Raw genomic sequence first — 18,917 nt, 5'->3', positions numbered from 1 at the left:
ATAAAGTGATAAGTGTTATAAATACAATAAAACTGTTATAAATACAACGTAAAAGTACAGGCTGGTAAAATTTTAAATTGAATTGAATCTGAATCTGAGTCTGAATCCTACCCTTTATGCTACCCTTTATAACATATTGTACACATTGTATTTGTTGATCATTTAGGTTTGTCTTTGAGTATTCTATTGAGACAAAGGCTTTCTGCAGAAAGGCTTCAGAGCATACAGCACAAAGGTCTGTAAAGCAATGATACCGTGTGTGGAGTGTGGTCTCATCTTTATACATCGTAGGTGACTCATAGGGGTCAAGAATAGGTTAAGGGAAAAGTACTGCTGCAACCAGTTAAAACCGGAACTGGCTTCGATCAGTTTGGCCATTATCTGCCAGACACAGCCCCACTTCCTCCTTAAAGGTTGACTGCTTTCTGCCACAATGAACACCTAGGTCATCTTGAGGTCATACCTTCACACAGTACCATTTCCCTAATGAGAACCAGGCCATGGCAATAAGAAACAGAGCAGTAAAGCAATGCAGTGTGTTTCCATTAAAGAAGACTGATAGCAGGTAAACATGGATGGAAACAATGCAGGATTTAAATTTGAACCAAGACTTTAAAAATGTTTTATCGGGAAGGAAACGCATGTAACGGGTTGGTTACACCTCAAGGATGCATACAATGCATTTTGATGAGAAACACTGACTGTTAACATGACTTTTATTTGTTTACAAGAAAACTCCACAGGGCACCTTTCAGTCTAATTTAAGACAATGTGCAATTTAGGGTTGGAAATTATAAATTTAATAAATTACGACATTTACTGTACCTTAATATACATAAATGCAACAATAACTAATTAATAGAATCACTTCTGATAGGTTGGTCCTCATGACTGAGCTATTCTCAGAAAGTTTATCTGCTTAGAAAATATGCAATATACTGTGAGTCAGTTTAGGGTCAGTAAGGGATTCATAATAGTGGTAGTTCAATTAATCTGGTTTATTGTTCTGCTCTACATCAGGGTGCCATCCAAACTTGTGGTCCCTTCAGGTTTTCAAAGATCTGCACTTTAAATCTTATAGGGAATGGGGAGGGGGATTCAGTGGTTGCTGCATTGTTGAGTCAGCATATGCTACTGTAGTTGAATAAAAATGACACGGACATCCCAGAGTCCGATAGAAAGGCTGCTGGATCAAAATATAATAGAGTAAGAACAAGAACAGGTAGATCCACACACCGAAGAGCTCCCGTTTGAAGGATTTTAATGCTGCTGTGTAACGTTTCGAGCACCAGGCTCAGAGAAGTCTGAAGAAGAGCCTGGTGCTCGAAGCGTTACACAGCAGCATTAAAATAATAAAATCCTGTTCTTGTTCTACTTAGTAGTTGACACACACAGACAGGCACACTGTCTTACAGTCCATTCCAAAGTGGCAGTGAGGGGTTAATGGTGCCATCAACGCCTGTTACAAATAGATTGAAGAGTTTGAGAATGAATCATCTCCGTCTGCTGAAGAGTGAGTCAGCTGTGGCTTTGCGAGCTGCAGTAACTGAAGCTCTGCCCAGTTGAATTGACTCAAACACTCCTGTTGTTGTTTTGGTCACAGGTAGGTTATATTTTAGCGGCAGGGGAAATCAAACAAACCCGATTTCAGTTCATGAAAGATCAACTGACAACAACACAGTCATGTCATACTAACTATACTCTGCTGCTATGAGTGTCTCATAGTTTACAGTTGTTTCCACTTTGCCGTTTTTGGATTGATGTTTAGTTATGAAACTCAGCATTCCCAGTGCAAATGTTTCAAGTAGGGGTGCACAAATCAGATATGCTGGATGATTATTGGCATGAATACTGAGCTTATTAAGTGCATAAGGTATCTGTCATGACGTGACTCATCTACATTTAATACAATTTGTCAGAGTTCCATGTTGTAAGTTAAACAGATATTAAGTTTGGGCAGAGCTCTGGTGTTAGGAAGGTAACCTGTATTGGCAGATTAGCAGAGTTGAGGTATCAGAAAAAAAACCTAATATATCGGTGCCTAAGTCTTCCAGTTACTCAAAAAGAACGAACCCTGAAAAAGTGTTGAGTTCCATTGACGGTAGCTTCCCAGCAATCGAACAAAACTGCATAACATTTTGTGTTAAAGACAAAAACTCAGAGCAACAGATTGTGTCCCCTTAAACGTTTTTACCAAGCATTTATTACTCATGACCTGCCCTCATTTTTTCCTTTCTGCAACAATTAATTGTGACGTGAATACCAAAATCTGTCCTGTCCTTTAGTTTCATTTGATTCTCTGGTCTAGCAATTACCTGCTGGCTATTTGATGACAACATCAATTTCTTTGCACATAAACCTTCAGCTTTGGGGTCTTAGAAGTGGAGAGGGCTGTGTACTTTTAGACATCTTTGCCAGTTCATGGTTGTTTGTTGCCTACACTAACGTCTGTGTATTCACCAAATAAAGATATATCCACTTTGATATTTCTCCAACCTGCTCTTATTTAGTACAAAGACACAGGGGGTTCTGCAACCTGCTGTGAAGCTTTGTGCATCGTTCCAGTGCCCACATGGGACATTAGAATGGCCCTAACAGCTGACACAAGCCACAGAATGGTGATAACTAAAAACTCCATGCTCTCTAGGATCAGATGTGCATTGAACTGAAGAGCAGCCCTATGGGGGCAGGGGGAGGGGGGTCAAGAGAGAGTGGACCGTGAGAGACACAAACAGCTTCTCTCTGTAGGGTAAATAGACACAGAGAACCACACAAACACAGACGTAACACACACAGTACATATCTAGAAGCCATGGCATGATGGCAGACCCTACACATGTCAGCAGATGTGCGTTGACCTTGAGCTAGATGACACATTGGAGCTGGGGTGTGTGTGTGTGAGGAGGAAGCTATAGAAATGACAGGCAGCTTCTCTATATACTGCATCCCGCTGTGGAACATTTCATATATTCAATTATACAGTAGTCATTTTTAAGTTATTCCTGCAGATAGTGACACCTCATGATTCAAGAATTGTGAAGTGCGAACAATGTGGGTCATATTACAGTAGTTTAAATAATAATTAGCAGTATGTGTTAGCTATTACAGAGGTCCAGCAATCAACACTTTGGTATACGAGTATGTTTTACCTGCTGACAGATCCAGAGGACTACGAGGAGTCTGGGGTTCAGGCAGCATGGGGCTGTGCCCTTTGGGGGCTTCTGAACCCGTTGGGGGTGTTGGATGCTGGGGTTCTGCTATACTTGGAATCCTCTCTGCTGAGAGGGGTGCAGGCCCAACCTCCACATTCACCCCCATCCCACCAGGCTGGGAGAAGCCTGACAATGAAAGGCAGACAGAAATATACTGCAAGGTCAGTGTTGGGGATCTCTTAGTACTGATGCTACTGTTGTTAAAAGATAACCCAACAATATTGCAAGGTGATCAGTTTTCTGTTCATGTAGTGTAATCTTCCCATGTAGCAGGGATTGGGTTGGGAAATATGCAGAGAAAAAAATCAAATATCACAACATCTTGGACCAAAAACCTTGATATCAATATTGCGAAGATATTGTAGGGCTGACCGTTAGTGTTCTCAAAAATTATTTACACATTAGGATTTTTGATAAATCATCAGTAATGTGGATATAATAATTTATTGGGTAAAGGCAAATAATAGAACAGCTAGAACAGTTTAGTAAGTTGAAAAAACAACAACACTTTTGCCACAATACGATATCAAAAATCTAAGACGATATCTAGTCTCATATCCCGATATCGATATATTGCCCAGCTGTAGGCGGAGAGGAAGCACAGTGAAATCATGTAACAGTCTTCCCGACCCTTAGGTAACTTATCATATTCCTAGAAGTCTACAAAAGCACAGTGTTCAGCTATAGTAGTTTTTCATCACATCATGAACAGATCAAAGTAGAGTACTGTACACTGGCAAAGCAAGAGAAGAAGAGGAAGAGGGAACAAAATAAAATAAGAAAAAAAGAGAGAGAGAAAAAGCCAAAGAGGGCAAGGTAAGAGATGAAAAGCAGCAAGAATGACTCCGACAAAACAACGCATACGATCTCCACAGCTCCTGGGGATACTCTGTGTGTGTGTGTGCGTATGTGAGAGAGAGAGCGAGAGCAAAAGATATAAGTGTGTGTTCAAGCCTGACCCTGGAGCAGTAATTCCGAGACGACAGGTCTCATTAAGACAACAGTGAGAGCTGGGTATGCAGAGGTTGGCATGGTGAAAGGCATAACTCAGCCTCACAGCTCATACTGTGTGTGTGTGTGTGTGTGTGTGTGTGTGTGTGTGTGTGTGTGTGTGTGTGTGTGTGTGTGTGTGTGTGCGTGTCACTCTGTGGAGTACCAGCAGACACCATGCGAGCGACGGCTACAGCTCCGCATGCAGTTAACAAGCTTTTCACCACAAGCATTTATCAGGCTGGAGTTTAGGACCACAGATTCAAGTCCTGTTGGACTGGAGACATTTTTAATGAGAGCGTATATTGACAAGGGCTGTGAAATAGTATGTTTGTAGCACTGATCCTCAATGATTGAAGGTAAAACTGCATATCTCCAAGATGAAATAACTGTATAAAGTATACACACATATCACATGGAAACAATATGAAGCACTGGAGGACATTGCTACCATGCTGTGCTGTGGAGATTGAAGCAAAGTGGTCATGTGCTTACACACTAAATGTTGATCTTATATGACTTTTAAGAAAACTCCTCATTTAAAGGAGAACATGCATTGCAGTATTGTAGAATATTTTGACACGCGTCGTCATAGAGGCTGAGAAGAATTCTACAGCTACACTAAAGGTCGTATAACAAAAGGTTGACTTCTGATAAAAAGACACATGCCTGTTATTGGTAAGACAAAATATGTCTTCTAAAGAAGTGATTTAGTTTACGTATGTACTTGGCCTGTTGCACAAAAAGCAGCATCTTGCATTTCAATAATGTCAATATCACTGGCAGTAATGATAGCTAGCATTCTTTGAAGAAAAAAAAAGATGATTTATGGACTAATTCCACTAATGATTCCACAATGCAAACAATGTAACAGCTGGAACAAACCGTCAAACACAGGCCAGCAGCCCTGTGATGTAATGTAATGTAACATTATCAACAGCTAATGCATAGAATTTTAAAGTATTAATGTGTTACTTCAAGTTGGAAATCTTGATATTCAGTTTATATGCTATTGGTAGGAATGATGTCAACTGTCATACTACATTAACTAATGCAAATAATATCTTTGCATTAATGTGAGTTTATAGCTATTCATGTCTCATCTGGCTATGACCAGTTTGAGATTGACAACCACATTTTGTAAGGAAAGTCAGTGACTGTAGTCAGTGACTTAAAAGAAAAACAAAAAGACTAAAGTTGCTATAATGTGACTGTATAATGTAACACTTAGAAAATACATGTCAATAGAAAAAAAAGCCTTAGTCCAACAAGACCGACTGTAAATAAAGGCATTAGATGGGCAACAGGTGTTTGAACAGAAAGCAAAAAACTATCTGGTGCTGCTGATGCTACTATCACTTTATTCCACTGGTGGCTTGAAATATATATTTTTTTGGGGAGTTGGGGAAGTTAAATATTGATTTGTGGTTGTAAAGATGCTTTATGCATGACTATCGCAATCAGAAAATGTCTAATGACATTTTAAGCTCCGGTTTGTGAAGCACCAGTCAACTTAATGTTGGAAAAGTCCCCTATAAATAAAAAGTTATTATTATTATCATTATTATTATTATTATTATTATTATTATTATTATTATTATTATTATTATTATTATTATTATTATTATTAGTACTGCTGCCATAGAAGCACTACAAGCATCAGTACTACTGCAGTGTTGGTGTGTGGCAGTATACCTGAAAAAGCTTCCATCCGGCCAGTATCCATCATTTGGGCCGGGCTGCTCTGAGATTCCAGAGGATCTGAATAACCTGCCATGGAGGCTGGCAAGAGGATGAACAGGAAATGGAAGGGCACGAGGGAAAGAAAAAGTTTGGAGGAATAAGTAGTTGAGATGGATGAAGTAGTCAAAGGAACACAAAAAGGAAGGAGAAGATGGAGTAAGAGTTGTAGAGGGCATTCATAATTGATAAGGAGGTAGACAACAAGGAGGAAGGAAGCAAAAAGAGAAAAGGCATTGAAATAAAACCTTTCTACATTTTAGCATACACAAGTACAATATTGTTCTGAGCACAATACTGCACCAAGAATAAAAGCAGTTTTTTGCCCGAATAATAAATTGTACATAAACTGTATATTATCACTTTACAATTCAAATTGTTTAAATGTTTATAGATATACCTCTTACCTGTGTATAAAATGTGTATTCTCTACCTTTTTTTGGCTTAGCTTTGCTGTCTTAGTTTAGGTTTATTTATTTTGATCTTGAGACCCTAGAGACTAACAGACCTTCAGACGTCTCTCCAAAGCCACTCCCCAAAAACTCATGAGCGCGCACTGCCTGACTACTGCTACAGGATGAGTCCCTGCGAGAGCATTGGGAAGAAGAGTGCAGCGCATTGTTGTCAGCTCTAACTGTATCCAACTACGTCATGTCTCATTCACAAGTAAGAAAACACCTAACATTATCGTAAACATCGCACATGGCTATTGTTAGTTATTACTTCTGCCAAGGACGTTATGTTTTCGGTTTGGTTTGTTCATCTGTCAGAGAGATTAAGTAAAAACTACCGTTTCCATGAAACTAGGTGGAAGGGCATGAGCAAAGGAAGAATCCAGTACATTTTGGAGCAGACCGGAATTACAAGGCATATACACAAATTATGTTTCACTTCCATTAACATTGCGAGATAAGGAATTTGTGAAGCATTCATGTAATGTCAGGAATAATCGGAAGTAGATCTCGACATGAATGCCCCCTCAATTCAGAACAAAAACCCAGAAACAGCTATCAACATGTTTAAATGCTCGGAGCAATAACATACAACACATCGTCTTTGTAGCGACTATGTTTCCATATTGCGACTTCAAGTTCATGAACACCACGAAAGTCAGAAGAAAGACTTCCTAACTCAGGAAAAGCGACCATCAGAGGAGCGTGTGACTGCAGCATTGGCCTTAGCGCTTTCAGAGCGCCAATTCTCCTTTGTGTATGTATTCTTGTGTATATATTCTTGTGTAAGTACTTTCATTCTATATTGACGTTTGCCTCCTGTGGACAGGTGTTGTTATTTAGCATTTAGCTACAAACACTAAGCACAGTGTCTCTGGTCCTTATGCATCAAGGTATGTTGCAATTATAATGCTACTGTGATGTTCATAACAAATGTAAAATATTTTTTAAAAACTAGTACTCATATCTGTCAATGTCAATGAGTGTACGTGGAGAGTGCGCATGGTAGGCAGGGATATAGGCAGGTAGGCGGGCCGAATTAAATGATAGGACGGGCTTATTACAGGCTTGTGATAGCCACAGATTATTTTTATTTTATTTTATTTATTTTTTTTATTTTCTTTTAGCATTTGATTTATTGATTGCTGTTGGTATGCGAAGAGAATTTCAACAACTATAACAAAAAAATGCTTCTCAAGTAAATTAGACTTTTTCATAACATATTTTTTATGAAAAAGAAATTTGGTCATGCGTCAAAGTTGAGTTCAAATCTTTTTAAAATAGGTCAAATCTAAAAAGGCACTATGGTAGATCCCTGACTCGAGTCAACACCTCTGTTAATAAGTGTTAAATAATTTTAGACATTTATGTTAAAATTCTCTGAAATAAAATCCAACCATTCACAATCATTGGAAATATTACTGGATAAAATGAAGCTGTATTCAAGATGCATTATTAACCAGTTATTCTCACAGCAAAACTCTATACATCCCCTTCCTTGTTTATATACAACAAATTAAATAGCCTGTTAAGTCATGAGACACGAAAAACCTATTGCTGCATTATCATGGAATAGTTCTTTCAAACATTTTTTATTTATTTAATTTCATTCGGAAGTGTCACTTTGGACTCATGTACCTGACCTTTGTACCTGATAAGAAGTCTGTAGCCAAGGCCTGCTGCTGGTCAAGTGAGTGTGTCCGCACCTCTCCCTGCGGCTCTGGGCGCAACACTGATGTCTGTCCCCCCGCGCTCAGCTTACAACCTGCAGTGACAACATGGATCATCGAACCATCAGTTCGCCCTCCTCTCTGATGATGCACTACTGTACAACTGTAATTTAATGACACGAGGCTATAAAATGACACTCCGCTGAATACAGATCCACACACACACAAACACACCCACACAAATGCACAAACTAAAAAAATGACTTAAACATAGACGTTTACAAAACATAAACACTTCCATATAGTGGGCTCTATCTCACCTGCCAAATTTCTTCCTAAAAGCAGATATCCCAGTCCCATACAACTCAACATTCAGTGATGTTTTCTATGTGCTGCTCAGTGCCTCTGTCTCTGTCTGTCTCCACTGCATCCTCAGCTGGCTCTGAGCTACTAACACTGTGAACCCCCAGTCACACACACACACACAAATATCGCTACACAAAGAGAGAGACACACACAGACACACGCACACAAGAATGCGATCACAGTCGGGTAGTCTGGCTTTGGTGTGACGTTTCACTGTCTGTCTGGTTCAGGTCCCAGGCCCCGCCAGATAGCGCCTCCCCTTGCACTGCACGACTTTCCACTGCCCAATCCCTCTCTCTCTCCAGTAGTCACCCTTCCACTCTTGTCCCAGTCTATAACCAGGGGTCCTGACTGGACTGCAGAGGCCAGAACCCCCGGCTGAAAGGTAAAAATGGAAGGAGAAGAGGAGGAAAACGGAGTGATAGGAAAAGGCAGGCGGAGGGTCGGGGAAGAAGATGAAGGGTTGAATGGACATCAAGGAAAGGAAAGAAAAGCAGGAAAGAGGATCTACTGAATGAGTAAGGCAAAAAGACAGGGCTGGAAAAGGGAAATAAGGGAGGGATGAAAGGAAGGAAAATGGAATGTAACAAGGAGGGAGAGAGGGAGGGGAGGAAAAGAGGAGAGAAAGAGGGAGGCACCGATGGCAACCCTCTCCCTGCAGCGTTCACTGAGGGTGACAGTGAGGGGAACAGACAGGACGCCACCCAAAGTCACAAACGCATCCATATATCAGTCACACAGGGGACATAGTAGGGTGTCTCTCTCGACAGGACGGAGGAAACACTCCGTCGGCAGGGTCACTGATTGATTTAAAAACACTAGTGCTGCAGCACTTGTCCTCATGGTCTCACATTCGTTTCTGTTTGCCTGTCTTTGTGTCTCTCTCTGCCTTGGAAACACAATGTTGGGGAAATAATAGAAGACGTGTAAGGTCACAGTAGACTTCACACATGGCTAAGGTAGCCAAATTGAGTGCATCTAAATGCACTGTGCGTCTTCTGCTCTTCTTAGTTGAATCAGTGAAGCAAAGACGTTGCAGGAAAAGAGGCGGATGTCCCGCTACGCTGTGCTGCTGTCCAAGGTGCTAAAATCAGACTAAGCAGCTTTGAAATGGCAGTCAGGGGCACTGGTATGAAAACCTCTAATATCTCTCCCTATTTGCATGTTCCCCCTTACTGAGACACTCTGGTTGACTCAGGTAGATGACAGTCTTTTGAATTGGGAGACTGAGGTTACATAAATTCATAACCTCAAAGCCGGAAGCTGTCTGGTAAGTACGCATCACTCAAAGAGAACATCTCTTGGTTAAAATGACCAACTATTAGTAGGATCGAGTTAAAAAAACTAGAAAGTCAAAGTGGATGCCTACAATGGTGATACTTAAAAGGATGACTTCAGTAGTTTTTTCTATCATTCATCATAATTGTTCATCATTCCTATAAGTAATTATATCATTGTACTCAAGACAGATAGGCAGTCAGGCACTAATACAGGTTTAAATTATCCAAACTTCTAAGGTGAAATCATTATCCAGATTGTTCATTGTACCAACTTTAACCTACTACTTTAAACTAACCTTTACTTCGGCGAGTATAATATTATAATAACCGACAGAAACTACCACAACTACAAAAATAAGACTCATAAAGTTGTCATAAAGAGAATCATCCTTTAAGTGAACAAAGTTTTGATCTATCAGTATTCTTTTTCTTTTGTACTGGATCTCGTCTCCATCTGCATCAGACCGGACATAAAATTACCTAGTGGGCTAAAATGTTCATATAACTGCTACATTTAGATTTGTGTCTGCGGTGAAACAATGGCATTTGTGAGAGTTGGGGCTTAAGCTTTTTTGGCTCAGTAAATGCTATTGACCCTAAGGCTTTCTACTTCAGACACATTTTAGGGGGTTCAGTTCGGCCCACGAGAGAAGATTTCATGCTGAGTTATTCTCCACACACTGCACTGTGTTTAATGTACCAGTGGTGAACTGTTCAGCTTGAAAGAGCGAGGAAGACCAACTGTGATGCGCCAACATGTGTGTATGTATGCGTGCGTTTTTGGAACATGTCCAGCGTATTGTTCCTAGGAGACTCATTACAGTGTCATCACTCATCATGACTACGTGACCTTAAACAACTGGTTCCTCACAGACCAGAAAAGATCATCAGTACTGGGCTTCTGTGGCAACACTGAACTTTGGCAAAAAAAAGTTTGGCAGTTTAACATTGGACCTGCTATGTAACTCTTATATGCAGTACAAGCTACAGTTAGTAGTATTAGGTTTGGATAAGAGTTGTAAATACACGCAATTATTGAATAGATGTGTGATTTAAAGCTGCAATCTGTAACGTGTGCATGTTGTTTTTCCCTCAAGAATTCAGAGGTAAGTTACACTATGTTGCTACTACAGCAAAAAAAGAAAATTCATTAGCTAACCGTGACATTGTTGAGATTATGCTGTTGATTCTGAAATACAAACATGGTGTGAGAAGTGTCACTGACATCACAGGACAGAGACTTGCACATGGATGTCAATACAATATATCAACTAGCACATTGCTCATGCCAGCTTTAACAGCCTTTTACAAAAGATATTTGACCCTAATGATCCAAGTAGGCCCCACAGTACCACAAAAGTTAAATATTTGATCCTGTGTTTAGTGTGCACCAAATGTCCAAATTACGTAAGCGCTGCTGCTGGGGGGGTGCTGACCTCAGTATGGCGAGACAGACTGGAGCAGCTATCAGTTTGGCACACACACAAACACGCACACACACAGAACAACTCCGCTGTAGCTGCAATAATGTGGACAAACAAATGCACATACACCAGCATGCAAGCACACAGTAACACATACAAACACACTCATGTTCAGATAAAGAAAGAGACCCAGACACAACATGATGGCAGACATACAGACAGAAAGTCAGACCCCATGCTTGGTGGGACACTTGGCTGAGCTGACAGAATAAAATGGATAAATATAGCCTAGAATGAACACACAGACACACACACAGACACAGACACACACACACACACACACACACACACACACACACACACACACACACACACACACACACAGTGTAGCGCTGTGAGGTTTGTTCTGAGTACAGATTCAGGAGGTGGTGCAGGGGTTAGTAGAAGAATGCTGCCATACACAGTTTGTTATGATGACATTACCACCATCTAAAATATGACTCAGGCTATATAGTATACTTTCTACTCCAGTGACATTTTAACCAGTTGATTACACCAGAATGCAATACATGACACATTTGGGAATAAAATCATCACCTTGTTCTCAGAATTTTAACACTTAGAGGTGTTTTAGAAGTATTATGACACTGAGACACACGTTTTACCTTGCCATGCATATCTTGCTGCAGCTATGACTCATTATCCCTCTTAGATTAAATACATTTTTACGAATGTACTCATAAATTTTATATTAAATCATAAAAGCAATGTCCGCACTCTGGTGTTTTTCATCCTGGATGATTAGACAATGGACCTGTTAGGTCAACACACTCAGAAAGTATAGGGAATGAGCAGAAAAACAAAAAGAATAGTAAAGATTGTTACTGTTACCAAATAATTATTACATTTTAATTTTCAGCAAAAGTGATTTTCAGGCTTGTCCTGCTGGGATGCTGTCTGCGTTGAAGTTAATTCTCACAGTGACCTTCGTCTCACAACCGGTTCATCATTTGGAGCGTGCTCATATTTGAAGATATGCCTCTATTCCTAATTTCCTCTGTTGCCAATTCAACACTTCCTCCCTGTTCACATGTTTTGATAAAAAGCAATATCATGTACCCTTACCCAGATTTATTGTTTTGATTTTCCTTTTTTCGTAATGCTGGCTATCATTTGAATACTTTTATTTGAGAGTGTATAGTAAGTCCAAAAGGCAGACGTATAGTGAGACTTCATAGCATTCAACTCAAGGTAGCATCACACCAGTTCATCCACAACATGCTGAGCACTCGCTGATCTCAAACTGGACTGTAGTTTTATGACTTTTCAATCGCAAGCTCTGACTCAGCTAAAGTCTAGTTTAGTGACGCCTGGCTTACACCATCCTTTTATTCTTTCATACGGCTGATAGCCTGTGGGCTAGTCTCTGTCCTCCAGCTGACCTGTCCTCAGCGTGCTCCCCTACCCCATTCTCCTGGGCTGAGTCAGGGACTCTACAGGACCAGGGGCAACAAACAAATGTAGACACATTGGTAGTTCAGTGGAAAACCAAAACAACCTCCATTATGGAGTAAACCTCATTACACATGGCTGTTTTAAGAAGTATATGCAGTTGTGCCAAGAGAGCAGACTTCTCCTTGAATATCCTCCTAAATATATTGGCTCTTTCATCAAGTGGGTGTACTCTGGAAATAGGGCCATGACCTCATTTTGGATCTATAAGAAGCCAGGGTATAACTCCTATGGCTTCTTGTATGTTCCCATTATAAATAATTACTGTATAGTAAGTGTAAGGAACAAGTAGAAGAGAGGTTATTTCTAACACCCTAAACAAACATGTCCAAAACAACTTTCATTTGATTATCATAACAGCTTACTGCCATGTAAGCTTAATACCAAACCTGGCTATTTGTCAATGCTAGGCACCCTATGGTTTGCTTTACCAAAACGGTGTAATCTAGGCTGAGCAGGCAGGATAGGCTGTGCTGTCCTACAGCTGACCCCAGCCTCTCCCTGCTCCTTTGCCTCAGCCTCAGCTCCTCGAGCTGGGATAGACACGTTGAACTAGCTGGGTCAGGGCGGCTGCAGGACCACAGGCGCACTATGACGGTTCAACGGGAGGACAGAGTGCTACTCTCGGGTAAGGACAAACATCCAGAGTGTCCTGTTGATTCAGCCACAATGGAACATTAATCATATACTTTGAATCAGCCAGTTCACCTTTACCTACAATATTATTCACTTTTTTTAAACCTGAGTCTGGTATACTGTATGTCCTTGTAGATGTTTGGGAACTGTATTCCTTCCAAGAATATCAATTGCTGTATTAATACAAACAATAAAGAATAAGAGTGACATGAGAGGAAGAGGAAGATGGAGAAGGAGAGGTAGATATAAGGGTCTTTAGATTTGGAGAGAGGATTAGAAGGGCTAAAGGTTGGGGACAACCATATGGTACTAGCCTAGCCACAGTTTGAAGGCTTTCCCCTATTATTTTGGCATTCCTAGAGCATTCACTGAGCATTCAGCCTCAGTGATATAAAGAGACTGCATACAGTGGTTCTCTATGTAGGGATCTGATGTTATTATAGAAGATCAAAGCTTGGCCGGGTTTGACTTATTCCAGCCAGCAAACATCTTACTTTTAACAACTTTTCAAATCCTGCCGCAGCTGCTGGAACACACATGGAACGATACGACCCACATCAAAAAAACACCCAAAACCCACAACATTCTCTTTTGGTATACCTCAAGAGGGAATTATGATGCTGTAGTCATGTATATGAGCACTGATGTTGACAATGAAAAAGGCAGAGACAGCTGCAATGTCCAGCCAAGCTGCTGTCATCGATATATACAAAGCAGATACATCCATTAGCCTGGTTCCAAAAGTCTGAATGTCCGCCAACATATCCGATTCTATCTGGTGTTGTGCCTACTGACGGGTACTTTGGTTGGCCGGAAAAGAATCGACCAATCAGTACTTTGAAAGCATGATTAGAAATGTGTACATGATCTTCCTAAGTATTGTAACTAGCTGGGTAACTAGCATGGCAAGCGTGTTTGTGATGAAAACGTTGACTAACAGAGTAACTACAAATGCTACCCAAGCTCTGGAGTCAAGTGACAATTACGTTGGTGGGATGGAAGGCTAACAAGTATACAATGCCAGGCTGAATGAATGGAACAAAATGGTGATTCAGCGTTATTATAAGGCAAGATATCCACAACATTGGTCATCTTGGGTTGTAGCCGCCACATAAATAATCTTACATGATGCAACACTACAGCGATCATCTCTGAGTGTACAGAAAAACACATGTTGATCTCATGTACCATGTCAAGTTTTTGGCTGTTAATACTTACATACAAGACTAAAAGTCTTTGAAGCTGTAATTTTCCTCTATCAATCTATGCAATATGTAGTGCAAGAAGGGCATTATTAATGATGACATTCATTTTTAAAGAGACAATTTGAGACGTGGGTCTTAATACCTTTGAATGGCATCCAATGAAAATAAACAAATCGAAAACTGTTACATAGTATCTCTTACCCAATGCATCTTGGGATACGCTCTAGCCCTTTGTGGGGTTTACATAATGATGATGAATGAATATAGCCTGTAGCCATATTGCCCTTTAGACCCAAAAACAAGTTAAAACATTTTTATGACATTTCGCTTTTTTAGCTTTTCCATAATAATTTCGGATGTGTCCTTTAAATTAAAGTGCTGTGTAAAACAGAGGAGACGACCAGGCTGTCGAGGGCGAGAAGTCATGAGGCAAATGCAATGATGGTACAAATTCAGCCATGAGATGGTGATGTGCATTGACAGGCTGCAGAGAGGAAAGTGCATTGGATGTGATGTCTCTGTAGTGTGTGTGTGTGTGTTAATGTTTCTGCAAGAGACAGGTGGTTGACAGAACCTGCAGCTATCTATCACACACACACACACACACACACACACACACACACACACACACACACACACACACACACACACACACACACACACACCTAGTATGTCATTGTATCTACCCTCTTTGTCTGTCTGGAAAGAGGAAAATAACACTGAAGTAGTCCCTCTGTGGCTATTTTAATACCACCATAACTTCCTCTTGACCTTCTTCACGTCAATGTTTGTTAGTTTTTATTGGCAGGATTAAGGAGTTGAGCTACCGCTAACGGATTTTCGACTATCCTCCGGATTCGTATTTTGTTCGCTCATATGCTTTTCCAGCTGTCATGCTTTCTAGCAGTCCTCACTATCATGGATCACAATTCATACTACTGAGCCGAGCAGGGGGCGGGTATTTAGCTCCCACCAGCAGGGATTGTGCAGTCAGTACCTGTCAAATCAACAGATGAAGTGAGCAAGTGCACACTTCAAAGAGCAGCGGAGAGTGGAAGAATCGCTTGTTGCCCATGTTGATGCTTCCCATCCAGAGCATTTCACATTTAAAGCTCAAATGCAAGTGTGAGGCCTTGATATTCACACACATACACACTGTATTCTGACACAAGAGCAAAGAGGGAGGCCTTTGCTCAGTCAAACACATATACACACATGCAAGTATGTGGATACACACAAAACATACACATTCGCAGTGAAACACACACACATTCACATGTGAGAAAAGCTCACACACATGAAACGCTTTCTGTCTACACAGAAGACATCAGTGAAAGAGGAATTAGTCTCCCCCCCCAGCTCGGGGATTAAAGTACCATCATGAATATTTAAAAGGAGATTTATCCGGCATTTCTAACAAATCACTTCTTCAAGTGAAACAGGATGACAGCGTGAGTTTAACAAATTATACAAAGATGGTGATGTGCTCAGCTAAAAGTCAGAAGTTATGGATTTCCAATCAAAGAAAAAAAAGGTGACATAATGAAAAGAAGGAGGAAGCAGGCTGACAGAAACAGGATGTCTTTCAGTTTCCAATAGTTTTAGTTGTCTTGGTCTTAATTAAATGAACACGCATATTAAATGTTTCACTATTAAGTAGAGCATACACACAACACAAGCCTAATTGCTTTTTGTACTGTACTTTAAATCTCTTGTGAGTAAATACTAAAAACATTACTTCTTGGTTGTGTGGCAGCGGTTGGCCTTTACTGTGAAAGTGAGGTTAGCTAACAAACACTTGATAACTTAATAACGTTGACATTAAACTTTACAATAATTAGGACTTTTTTGCAACTTCATTGTTGCCTGTTTGCATGCTGAGAAATGGCGTCTACATGAAACTATCCAAGTGGAGTGCCGTTTTGCTCATAATTTATTAAGATCAAGTTATTAAGATTCATCCTCTGGGGGTGGGGGGAATCTATGAAAAAGGTGTTGAAATATTTCAGGTCCAAAGTGGTGGACCAATGGCATGCTGTTCCCCTGAGCCTATAATGTACAACATTAATACATTAGATCAATAATGTATAACGCATGATGCAGGCCTGACAGGAGTTCAAGGTTGTGTGTGCAATAAAAATGTACTGTGTGGGGGTCTATCTGTGCATTATGTACTTCACTCATCAAGTCTCCATCTTATTCCCTCTCTTAAATCCTTTTTGAATCGTCCTTCACTCACCCTCTTTAAGGAAAATGGAGGGGAGCAGCTGTTCGTGCTGAGGCTCTCTGGGGGTCGGGATGTTCGTGCATTTATGTGCGTTATTGTGGTGTACACTCTGAAAAGGTGATCCATGCGCTGAAAAGCACATCTGCTTAAACATAGGACTTATTCAGTTTATCTGCCTATCTTTTTCTCTCCACAACACCCACATGACAACTCTGTGAGTGTAAGTAGGGCAGGCTGCCCCATATATACCGGCACACGCAAACACACCCATGCTGACAGAGAGGATCGCACAGGTCAGGTTGATCTCTGGAGGTTACATTATAGTGGAGGGTAAATCATGAGCAATACAGCTCATCTCAGAGCTTCCCTGCTGGGACTGGACTCAACAAGGCCATGAAAGTGTTCCAAGGGAATTTCAACAGGGCTGAAAGTAAGAATTATTCTTTGATTAGTTGTATTATAAGTCAATAAATGTAAAAAAAAGTTGTAAAACACACACATCTCAATTTACCCAAATTCCTGCAGTCGAACGATTCAGATGTACTTTGTGTTAAGTACTAATTAGCGAATGTTAGCATGCTAACACGCTAAACTAAGATGGTGAACATTAAACCTGCTACAGCATCTTAGTATTTAGCTGAAAGTTAACACTGCGCATAGTGACTCTACAGTATTCTAGCATGGCTGTCGACTCTTAAGCCTTGATCAAACTCCAGTACAGACGCGGACTCGCACCCGCCTCTATACATAATACAATCAGGGATATGCATATGCAGACAGGAAGGAAGCGCTGTGTGCGACCACTTAACCTTAATCATCTTATATGGTGATGAAAGAAAATTCACATGAACCTGTTCTGTATACTAAGTTTTGGCACAACAAACAATGCTATCTTGCAGAGAGGGTCTTCAGATGACAAAACACTCAAACTGGTCATTTTGGATGCTCCTTCTGTTGGTTAGGCTGGAGAACTTGATAGAATTTGACATGTACAGTACATATCATCATGCAAGTACATTGAGAGCAATGAAAGTATGTGTACACACACTTGGCCAATAAAGCGGATTCTGATTTCTAGATCAGCAATATTTTCAGTTTAGCTGACGATGATGATGTAGTACGCTGTAGAATAAGAAGACAAGCTTTTGTCATGCTTTCTATATGTACTTTGTGCCCCCTGAGGTGCATCTCCTTCTATGTTTTGAACTTAATTTCAGTCAGCCATTGGTTCTGAAAGAGAAGCTATAATATACTGATAGCTGGCAAACATCTTTAGAGAAGGCAGAATTCCCTTTTTTCAGTTTCTGTGTATTTTCAAACCAAAAGTAAGAGGGCAAAAGGAATTACTGGTTTCTCCTTCTTTTTTTCCTTCCAAAAAAGGAAAGAGTAATAAATAAATCTGTTTTGTAACCAAGGCACATTTCTTAGAAGCAAAATCATTTCCCTGCAGCACACACTAATCTCTAAAGCTCTACATTGTAAAAACCCAATGCCTCCAAAGGCTACAACCAGGATGTGTAAGAGTCTTGTTCTCTTAGAAAGCTGCTAAAGATATAAGAATATCTGAAAAATAGGAAATGATACTGCGCACAATACAAAAGGCTGCGAGGGACAGAAAAAGAAAGGAACCAAGAGAAGGAAATAAGCAGCGGTTAGACATTAGAGAAGAGTTTTAGTTCAGGTTGGTTAGAAGAAGAAAGAGAAACCCAAAACACAGGTAAGTGTGTTATATATTGGTTTATTAGCACATGGTGCAGGCAAACAACAGAGAGAGGCACATCTATAAAAAAAAAAGACACTGAGATGGATATTTTTTGCGAAAAACACATAAAAGAGGCTGGATCTAAACCTTGTGGCACATATAGGATGTTTCTATGCATCTAAATAATAACAAATCAACAAATAACAGTACAGTACTTTGCACTGCAGGGTGAACAATGTTGTTGTGTCTGTAGCTTCACCTCTGACCCCTGAAAATATCCCAATGGAGGTTTTAAATGATCTTCTGACTATTTTTACAACCATGAGAAGATCTGAGGGGCATCAAACGTGTCACAATGAGTGGTGCTGTGCCTGCTATAAATGCACACACAGATGGAAGTGTGTTCATGAACAAATCATACTTTTCTTTCGTCTAGGCCTTTTTTCTTCATTTTTTTCTTAAAGGGTCAGTTCAACCAAACACTAATACTGCCACCATCTT

General features: G+C 40.3%; 1 protein-coding gene across 14 annotated transcripts in view; it reads right to left on the bottom strand.

The window, feature by feature from the left end:
• Nucleotides 1-18,917, bottom strand: part of LOC115025507 (microtubule-associated protein 4) — a 101,706-nt gene that overhangs the window by 50,506 nt on the left and 32,283 nt on the right. For 9 of the 14 annotated variants that reach the window (XM_029457805.1, XM_029457804.1, XM_029457818.1 and 6 more), the window contains 3 exons: nucleotides 8,046-8,159; nucleotides 5,898-5,984; nucleotides 3,150-3,338 (listed from right to left, as the gene is read on the bottom strand). In XM_029457805.1, coding sequence (XP_029313665.1) covers nucleotides 3,150-3,338; nucleotides 5,898-5,984; nucleotides 8,046-8,159 — 390 coding nt within the window. Of the gene's footprint in view, nucleotides 1-3,149; nucleotides 3,339-5,897; nucleotides 5,985-8,045; nucleotides 8,160-8,384; nucleotides 8,440-18,917 lie in introns of those variants that run through there. The other 5 variants (XM_029457815.1, XM_029457816.1, XM_029457814.1 and 2 more) reach the window with 4 other exon arrangements.

The sequence above is a fragment of the Cottoperca gobio genome, chromosome 20 (assembly GCF_900634415.1).
Source record: "Cottoperca gobio chromosome 20, fCotGob3.1, whole genome shotgun sequence".
Taxonomy (NCBI): Eukaryota; Metazoa; Chordata; class Actinopteri; order Perciformes; family Bovichtidae; genus Cottoperca; species Cottoperca gobio.
This window is presented reverse-complemented; position numbering and strand designations above follow the sequence as displayed.